The sequence below is a fragment of the Cannabis sativa genome, chromosome 5, assembly GCF_029168945.1.
Source record: "Cannabis sativa cultivar Pink pepper isolate KNU-18-1 chromosome 5, ASM2916894v1, whole genome shotgun sequence".
Lineage (NCBI taxonomy): Eukaryota > Viridiplantae > Streptophyta > Magnoliopsida > Rosales > Cannabaceae > Cannabis > Cannabis sativa.
The window spans coordinates 2,648,396-2,658,521 of NC_083605.1; the positions used below are offsets into that span (position 1 = coordinate 2,648,396).

General features: G+C 34.4%; 1 protein-coding gene across 1 annotated transcript; it reads left to right on the forward strand.

The window, feature by feature from the left end:
- Positions 1-467: 467 nt before the first annotated feature.
- LOC115717019 (serine/threonine-protein kinase TIO) lies at positions 468-8,953 on the forward strand. The gene is made up of 23 exons (XM_030645947.2): positions 468-609; positions 1,043-1,184; positions 1,277-1,351; positions 1,450-1,542; positions 1,640-1,714; positions 1,854-1,946; positions 2,159-2,222; positions 2,363-2,447; positions 2,963-3,035; positions 3,113-3,181; positions 3,283-3,372; positions 3,498-3,567; positions 3,654-3,806; positions 4,054-4,192; positions 4,294-4,465; positions 4,559-4,657; positions 4,765-5,298; positions 5,475-6,632; positions 7,364-7,597; positions 7,712-7,855; positions 7,946-8,026; positions 8,102-8,290; positions 8,383-8,953. Exons 2-23 carry the CDS (start codon positions 1,095-1,097, stop codon positions 8,629-8,631), a joined length of 4,029 nt encoding a protein of 1,342 aa, XP_030501807.2. The 5' UTR covers positions 468-609; positions 1,043-1,094; the 3' UTR covers positions 8,632-8,953.
- Positions 8,954-10,126: the final 1,173 nt, after the last annotated feature.

The window sequence follows — 10,126 nt, forward strand, 5'->3', positions numbered from 1 at the left end:
CAACACATTCTTCTCCACGTGCTATCTTAATGGGCCCTCTGATATTATGGGGCCCAAAAAGAATTTCCTTTTTTAAATAAATTAAATTTTATGAAAAAAAATGGAATAATTACAAGCAAATGTAAAATAATTATATTTTTAGAAAATATTTTTTTACATTTTTACGGTTTTTTAAAAAATAATACGAAAACAACATAAAATTAACAAAAAAATTACATAAAAGTAACATCAAAATAACAACAAAAAAATAACATACAAATAACAAAAAATTAACAACAAATTAACAAAATTACAACATAAAAAGACCATATTTTCTGTAAATAAAATCAAAAAATTGTAAAAATATTTAAAATTCCGTAAAATCGTATTTTTGTAATTTTTGTGTTGTTTTTATGTTTTCATAAAATAATTCCAAAAAAATTCCTTATTTCTAAGCCCAAAACTGTTCGGCCCAGTTAACATCCTTTTCCTTTTCCATTTTCGTATATTGAAATTAAACAGGCGGGAAGAAGAAGAACTTTGTTTCATTTTCTTTTCTGCTTCATACACACAGCTCTCTCTCTCTCTCTCTCTCTCTCTCTCTCTCTCTCTCTCTCTCTCTCTCCGACTGTAAGTCTCTCCTTGAATTCTCTATCTGTATTTTAATGGCGTTGATTTCTGATTCAGATTCATTGTTGTTTACGCTGTTTCAAGGCATGAAACTATGGTGTTTGTATTTTTAAGTTGTATTGTTCGTCTTTTTTTCCTTTTTAAATGATCTTATTTTCTTACCAAGTCATAAATTAAGGCCGAGACTGAAATTCGCTTTCGTATGATCAAGTAATTTAGTTGAATATTATTACAGATTTTTTTATTTTTCTTATCTTTCCAAATCGAGGCATATCTAATTATTTGAAGTAATGAATTAGGGAATTAAGCTCTAAATAAGTAAATATTTAATGTTTGATTAATTTAACAAGTGTTAATTTGCATTTACTTGTTATTTTTAAGCTTTTGTGTAATTTAATTTCTGAATTGGCAATGCTTTTGTTTTCAATTGCAGGTGGATTTTAATGTGATTGTAGTATTAAAACTGGGTTTGAATTTGGTAAACGATGGGTGTGGAGAATTACCATGTAATTGAACTTGTAGGTGAAGGGTCATTTGGGAAGGTATATAAAGGAAGAAGAAAATTCACTGGCCAGGTATAAACATTATCTTGGTTTCCAAGTCTTGGATTTTTTTAATGTCTCTTTGTTTGTATTTTGCTTTGAAAAGGTTTATCTTGGTTTTTCAGACTGTTGCCATGAAATTTATTATGAAACATGGGAAAAGTGATAAGGATGTTCATAATCTGAGACAGGAAATAGAGGTAATAGACTCACTTTAATTTGGTATTGTTGTTGTTACATAGGAATTTTCTTGATGGTTTTTGAGTATTTGGTGTTTGCATTTTTTTTCGAATGTCAGATTCTACGAAAGCTGAAGCATGAAAATATCATTGAAATGCTTGATTCCTTTGAAAGCCCTCAAGAGTTTTGTGTTGTCACCGAATTTGCACAGGTAATAATTTCGTATTCTATTAGTCCAGACACTTGTAGGCTGCAAACACAGTGGATAAGTATCTGAATGATAACTTTTTCTATTACTTACTTAACAGGGTGAATTATTTGAGATTCTTGAAGATGACAAGTGCCTTCCCGAAGAGCAAGTTCAGGCGATTGCAAAGCAGTTGGTATTTCATCACTAGAAATGTTGATTCATCTTAATTTTATTCAAAGATTTTGTTATTAAAGGCATTGGGTTTATTTTTTGTTCAAAATGTTCAAGTAAAGCTTTTCTCTGAGAGAAAACAAAACTGTTGAAATTTGCAGGTGAGAGCGTTGCATTACTTACATTCCAACCGCATAATCCATCGTGACATGAAGCCTCAAAATATTTTAATCGGAAAAGGGTCTATTGTTAAGGTTCATCATTCAGAAATAATCTACATTATTGTTTTAGTGACATTTTTTTAATGACCAAGACAAGACAATATTACCTTGTTCCTGTTGTCATATTATTAATTTTCTTTTCTGCTATCAATAAGCTTTCTTTTAACTAGTTACTTCAGATTTTATGTAACCTTTGTATACTCATTTTTAGATGATAACTTGTTTGCTTTCTAAATTGCCGGCAGCTTTGTGATTTTGGGTTTGCACGAGCTATGTCTATGAATACTGTTGTTTTGCGATCCATAAAAGGTAAGGTTATACTATCTTAAATTCCTAATGTTCCTTTTATGATTTTATTTTGGTAAGTGTCAGCAAATTGATGATGTAACACACTTGTTGACCCTATGGACTTCTGCCTCTCTTTATCAATTTCTTCTTTTCTATTCCAGGCACTCCTCTGTATATGGCTCCAGAACTGGTACGAGAACAACCCTACAACCACACCGCAGATTTGTGGTCACTTGGTGTCATACTGTATGTATAACTCCTTGTCTTCTTCATACATGTCTAGCAATTTCTGTTCATTTTAGCTTGTTTTTTTGTAATTATAAGTTGAAAAGATTATATCAAAGATATTCTTGATAAACCTTTTTTGAGAGTTTTCCACTCAGACCCAAATTATTGATTGTTCCAATATGCCAATATCTTGATGGTTATCCACTCAGACCAGACACTTGTGTAAAAAAAACGAAAAAATACCAACCAAAGTTACACTCTAAAATTCTAAATGAACACTCCTAACTTAGAAAACAATTGACAAAAAAAAAATCCATTATAACATATTTTGCATTGCAGCAATTTGGCACATTTCTTAGTCTCCTTTGCACCATCAAAGGACCTGATAAATATAAATATCTGTTGAAACCAATTAGAATTTTACATGAGTAATAAGCTTAATCATTAGTATTTCTGCTAGCTGTGTTGTTTGTTTCCTCTACCCCTGATTAATTTTTCTTCTTCTTTCAAACTATAATTCATGTAATTGACAGGTATGAATTATTTGTTGGCCAGCCTCCATTTTACACAAATTCTGTATATGCACTCATCCGGCACATTGTTAAGGTTCATTCTGTCAAACTTAAATGACTATTGGTAATAAGTTGCTAAAGAACCAGCTAACTTGACATGTATTGTGCCAGGATCCAGTTAAATACCCTGACAACATAAGTGCAGAATTTAAAAGTTTCCTCAAGGGATTGCTAAATAAGGTTGTCTTTTATGTTAAAAAGGGTTTTGATCTGACAATAGTTTCATTTATATTTTTCTTCTGCCAATTATTTTGTACTAAGTCTTTGTTAATAAATGACAGGTGCCACAAAATCGATTGACATGGCCTACTCTTCTTGAACACCCTTTCATAAAGGATTCGTCAGATGAACTAGAACCCAGGCCCCTCAAGGTAGTTATATTTCGAACACGATGATATTAAGCGGACATTTGGTAAAGTAAAAAATTCCTATTCTTCTATAGAAAAGAGATGGGAAAAAGAACTGCAGTATTAGCTTATATGTAAACTTTTCCCAGGAAATATGTCCTCCAGAAGCTAGAGAGGCAGCATGTGCAAACGGAGGAAGCACACTTCATCCATCAGCTGGTTTGGCTTTTATAGTCTTTGGTTGTAAGCCCTCTGTTTCTTCAAATGTTTAGTTCTATTTTAATAATTTGAATCTCATGTCCTAGGTGAAAAAAACTCTCCTAATTCTTCAGAGAAAAGTAATAGGCTGAACATTCAAAAAGAGGCTCAATTTGATGCTCCTGACTCTACCATCAACAACTCTTCACCTCGTGAGGATTTCCCAGGATTTGCAAGTCCTAATGATGTTAAACCAACAGGTAGATATTTTCCGTGGAAAAATTAAAATAATTTAAAATGTAGAAGAGAGCAGGCTAGCATCTATACTCCTTGACTTTTCATGCTACAAGCTTTTCTCTGCATGTAGCATGGGGTATGTAGTAGTAGATGAAATGAATGACTAAAAGTCATAAACTCTTAAATCCTATCTTCAGTACTAGGACCGGCCTCGTTTGCTTATTTTATGTGACACTGGTAAATTGTAGTGAAAGTATATATTATTTTCAGGCTGCCAGACATTAGACAGATTAGAGAATAACTCTCGCACAGTCAAAGGGGCACAAATGATTGGTCAAGATAATGAAGCATTAGTACATGTTTTACAACCACTGAAAGTATGGTCTAAGGGATCTCAAAGTCCTTGCAGGTAAATTTAGTTAAGCGCCTTACAACCATTAGTTATTTCATGGTACTTTATGCTTATTTGGACTGTTTATGAAGACCATGATTCATTGACAATTCATGCAGGGATCAAGACATTCTTTTGTCAAACCAGTCACTAAGAATTCTATCAAACGTAGTTGCAGCTGGTGCCTTATGTTCGAATGAACTTCTTGATGAGATAATACATGAGCTTCTTGATTTCACACACCATGTTGTTTGCTTGAAATCATCTGAACTTATTGACTTAATAGCAAAGGTATGCGTTCATTTAGAAAAATATGGTTTTCCTTTGTTTCTCATTGGCATTAACAGATGATGCTGGGCTTATGCAACTTTAATTTAATTACAGAGTTTCTCGATCATCAAAATTTTGGTAAACAACAGAGGAAGTAGCGTTACAGATTCATGGTTCAGGCAATGGGTTTCATTAACAGAAACTTTTGCACAGGTTTTTTTTTATTATTATTATATATTTATTGCGTGTTTGGCTGCATTGACCGGTGATAGCTGGAAACAATACAAGTATCTTTAATTGGCATCTTGTTAAATATGTAGGTTGTTGCTTACAAGGAAGATGCATCTGGAAAAGTCTTGTATGAATCCACTGCTTGCATTACTGTGATGTTAGCTTCAGTTGCTGAAGACCTAAAAGCATTTTATTCCGGCTCAGGTTCTGAGGTCAAATCTACTGCTATTGAGATACTCAAACAGATTCTTGGTCATGCTAAAACATGTGGTTTAGTGGATCTTTTGTGTCTCTGTTTGGCTATTTCGGGCGCAAGTTTAATCTCAGGTTCTTCTGATAAGCTTCGTGCTGCTTGTGAATCATGTCGAGCTATTTGGTCACTTATTGAAGCATCAGAAATTTTTTACATGAAAGAGAAGGCCTATCAGTTTCCCCTCAGTGCTCTACAAACCTCTAGGCTCCAACTTGAAAATAGCAACCCCGATGGTTCATTGTTTGGTATTGAATCAGTTAAGATTGTTGATGCAGTTACAAAAGTATTCCTTGGATCAAAGGCAGTACAGGTTGCTCTTTATTACTGCCTTCAACAACGTCTAGAGGCTTCATTATGTGCTGCCATTCAGGTCTCCGTCTCCCATCCTAGTTACCTATTGTTTAGCTTCCTCATTAACCACTTATTTGATCTTTCATTTTCTTTGTTATGAAACCCTTTAAATCTGAAGGAATATTAAATTACTTCTGTTCATATCAAGCTTGCTATTGTCAGCATTAAGAATAACAGTTTCTATTTATGTTTCAGCTCTTGTTGAGGTGTTGTCTCCATAGTCCCATTGTTCCAGGTGCGTTATGTGGCCTGCCCAGTTCCCTACCTATAACAACAGTTGTCAGTGGTGGAGGAGATGGCACCATTATTTCAGAGATATTCTCTATATTGGCCTTTTGTACTTCATCCTTCAAAAATGAGGTACAAACAAATGAAACAAGTAACACGAAGTGTAAATTTACCAAACCTGCTGTTCTAGTTCAACATTCTTGCCTCATCGTTGCAACAATTGCTCAGTGTATAAAGGCAACTGGAAGAAATTCAGCGTTGTTCATGCTTACAACTTCCCAAAAGAAACAAGTTGCTCGACTTGCTGTCCTTGCACACTATTTCTCTTTTGATGATAAAACAAAAATTTCGTTTCTACCTTATTGTGCTTCAGCTATGTTGGCTCTTGCATCCATTCTATCCCTTGAAACTGGGTCTACAGTTGAAACCTCTATCTCTGAAATAGGAGTGCCTTTGATTCCTCGAACTGCTGTACTTTGTGAATGGCTCCAAGTTTCATCAGGCAATCAAGATAAATCTGATACTCATACTACAAATGCTGCCCTCTCATACTGCCATGGTCTTAGGGATGGATGTGTCGGTTTGTTAGACTGCCAGCTTAGGTTGGGGGGACCTTTAGCTGTTAAAGAATTGTGTGCAAGTGGCATACCTCTGCTTCTGATTGATTTGTTAGCTAAATCCCCTTTCAAAGCATCTCCTCAAGGTGCCGAGAGCACAAAAGATCAAGTTGGGCTATCTCCACTTGGAGTAGTATGGACTGTTTCATCAATATGTCATTGTCTTATTGGTGGAGCTGTGACTTTTCGACAGATTATGAAAATCGAACACATCAAGCTCATTTCTGGCTTACTAAGCGATATACATCTCAAGCTTATAAAGCGTTCAGTCGGTCCTGGTGGAGGCAAAGAAGGCATAAGAATAATAATTAATGCTGTTATTGATCTATTAGCATTTCCTCTTGTTGCTATCCAGAATGCTCCCGGCTTGCCGGCAGCCACTGCCTCTGTGAATAGTGGTTTGCTTCTTAATATGGCTTCACCAGGTGGGAGGGTATGCATGGAAGACAAAGACATGGTAAAAGTAATAGAGGAAGACTTGGGAAAGTATAGCGAAATCCTTTCGCAGGTTTGATCTTTTATCCCTATGCTTTTGTTTAACTACTTTGCTATGATCTACAACTTCATCCCTGCATTTATTTCGATGATATATTCTTCAGTTTCGTAACAAAGACTCTCCACAAAGAACAGAAGATCAAACAAGAATGACAAGTTAAATAAGAATGGAGATATCAAAATGAAAGTAATAACCAGAACACAAACTTAAATGTAAAAGAGTTGCTACAAGAGTACAACGACATTATGTGGATCGATCAAGATGACATTGTGTCCCTTGTCTAAGGGTAGATATCTTTATTGATTTGAGATGAGAGAACTGCAATCTGTTGTTACAAAAGAGTAACAGTTACACATTAATGGAGTCTAGCTCCAGTACAAACAAACTCACATGAGAGAAGTCTTCTCCAAGGAAGAACAATCTTTTTAACACCCCTCCTGAACTCTCTCTTTCTCTCTCAATTTACAAATCTGAATTCCTCAAATCTTGGAGCTAAAAGTTATCTTCAATACTATAGAACTAGCATAAGTTTTCCAACTGTCATAACAGAATGTCGGTTCATTCTGCTATGCCTTTTCATGAGATGTCTGAGTAGTAAGCATAGGATCTTAAGTATTAGCTAACTACAACATTCAGTGTTTTGGATAAGAAGTTTTATTGAAGTTTGAAACATTCCAACTGTCATGTCCTAGACGAAAGAAAACCTTTATGCTTCTATGCCTAATTTCTTCTTTATTTTTCAGGTTGGAGTGCCAAGTTTAATTCTTCGGTGTTTGGAGTATGTGGAACTAAAAGATATGGGAAGGCCCGTCGCCTTTGTTGCTAAAATGATACGCACCCCGAATCTAGCACGTGAACTAGTGAAAAAAGGTTTACTGGATCCAAATAGGTGGAGAAGATTGCTTGATTCTTCATGCCCAAAAGAAGTCACATTAGATGCTCTAATGATTGTTTCAGATTTAGCTCGTATGCACAAGGTTAGATATGGCCCAAAACAGTAGTTGTATTTCAGAATCTCACTATAGGTTCTATTGGAAGGGCAACAAACAAAACTTCAATGCTCTAAGTTCAGATTTTTTTGTATGTTTCAGATATTCTATGAGTACATCGACAGAGCTTCTGTGTTGCAGTACTTGAAGGAATTTCTTACTCATGAAGATCCCAATGTACGTTCAAAAACTTGCAGTGCTCTAGGCAACATGTGCCGAAACAGCCCCTACTTCTATGAATCATTTGTAAGTATAAACACTAAACTGTTTTGGCTTTTTCTCTATGAAAGATATATATATATATAAATATTCTTTTAACCGAAAGTAATGTTCCAGGTAAGGTATCAAATCATCAATCTCCTTATTGATCGATGCTCCGATCCAGACAAACGCACAAGAAAATTTGCATCCTTTGCTGTAAGTTCTTCTGCCAGTAAAGACTATTTCCTTCAAACAAAAACATACCTACATACGTGCATTTTCTCTTTGCAGATAGGAAATGCCGCGTTCCATAATGACACATTATATGAAGAGCTAAGAAGATCCATACCTTATCTTGCCAATCTTTTGCTTTCAATTGAAGAGGACAAAACCAAATCCAATGCTGCAGGCGCATTATGTAACCTCGTTCGCCATTCCAATAAGCTTTGTGAAGACATTATATCCAAAGGAGCCATACAGGTTTTTGTAAACATATCAAAATTAAAACATATTTTTCATTTAACAATTTGCTTAATGAGTTGTTTTGCTCGCGTTTTGTGATGCTGCTGCAGGCGGTATTGAAGTTAGTATCGGAGTATTCATCATCAGCAGTAGCGCCAAGGCCAATCCCTGGTCCCGGTTCTCTAAACGAGTCACCACTAAAGGTAGCTCTTATCGCACTATCGAAAATGTGTGCACACTCACCCTGCAGGCAGTTCCTCCGATCATCCGAGCTATTACCAATCATCAAACAACTCCAACAATCCCCCGAAAAAGAAATTTCCAAGTATGCTTCCGACATCACAACCAAACTTTTTTAATAGTTAAAAGTAAAATTTCATCATGTGATTTTATTCTTTCTTACACACATCATCAGCAACTGCCGTTGTTGCTAGAAGTTAGGCCTAAAAGTAGTCTTTTTTTCAATTTAGTGCATAAGATTCTCATCATCATATAAGTTTCTCAACCCCCTTTTCTTTTTTTCTTTCTCTCTTAAAAATCTAGTCTTGTCTTGTCTTGTCTTGTCTACTTTTTTCTTTGGATGCCTAAAACCTACGTAATTGACTATCACATTCACAACACTGTGACTCGTTTGGTCAATCTCTTAAATGGCCTAGTAAAATTAAAATCTCCCATGTGCAATCTTGATTCTTTAGTGCCATTTCTAGGGTCTAAAATCCTATTTTTTTAATTTATTATTTGTTGGTTTCGACAGACTGCAATCCCAACCAAAAATTTTATGGTATTGAATCATGTGTCCCAAAAAAAATAAAAAATTGTTTATTGGCTCAATAAGTAAAAAGTTATTTAGTCTTCCTAGTAAGTCAGAAAATAGGACCGTTATAACAACCTACTGAGTTAGATTAGACAATCCTCACACTCACAATTACCATGTGCATTATTTTTCTTTAAATTATTTGGATAATGGAATGGTATAAAATAAAGTTATAATATTTTGGTGTAACGGTATTTATATAGGTGTAGAGTTGTAATCATTATTCATATTCATATATACAAATATTACAATGTTTTTAAAACCAAACCAAATAATAAATTATAATTACACCAAACCAAACACAACATAAATTCGTTATTGAAATGTTAAAATGTATTTTTGTGAAATGTAATATCAGTATTGATACAATTTAATATTGAGTCTTAAATATTTTATTTTTTTAAAAAGGGAGTTATCTAATAGTGGTTTTAGACACTTTAGTATCTTATAGCAATGATGTTATTGAATTCTTATGGTGTTGTTGGAACAATGGAAGGTACTTGTAATAGGTAAATTTCCCACTATAAATTCAATAATTGCACTTCTGACTTGACAATGAAAATTTTACCCTATTGGACTGGCCAATGTACTGCTCTGCTGCTTGTACATTATGTACTATTATCACCTATCGGCATTCAAAGTTGGGCCATCACTTAGTTTTTCTGAGTTTTCACAATTATTTGTGAAAATGCCAATTTTGTGTACCAGACTTTGTCATCTCTTAAATCCTCTTTAGTTATTTTCAAGAGTGATTGTCTACTTTTTTTACTATTAAAAAGTAAGAAAAATTAATGTTTGAAAAGTGAAACTCAACTCAGTGCCAAAAACTTATAGTGAAAATAGTGGGGCCACACTGGAAGAATCAAGAAAGAAGCCAAACCACTTGGGGCACTTTTGGGCTTTTGGGGAAGAGCATGAAATTAAAAGACTCATTTGAATGAAAAAATTGAATGAAAAATTGTGATGATTGAAATGTGTGAATCAGCTTTCAATTTTAATGCACCATGTGTCTAATTCTGTCCAAGGATAAATAATTTAGT

Excerpts from the sequence above, each read along its gene's own strand:
- LOC115717019 (XM_030645947.2), top strand. The coding sequence starts at position 1,095 with ATGGGTGTGGAGAATTACCATGTAATTGAACTTGTAGGTGAAGGGTCA. Across the intron at positions 1,715-1,853 it reads AGGCGATTGCAAAGCAGTTG|GTGAGAGCGTTGCATTACTT; the intron begins GTATTTCATCAC and ends TGAAATTTGCAG. Across the intron at positions 8,027-8,101 it reads GAAAATTTGCATCCTTTGCT|ATAGGAAATGCCGCGTTCCA; the intron begins GTAAGTTCTTCT and ends TTCTCTTTGCAG.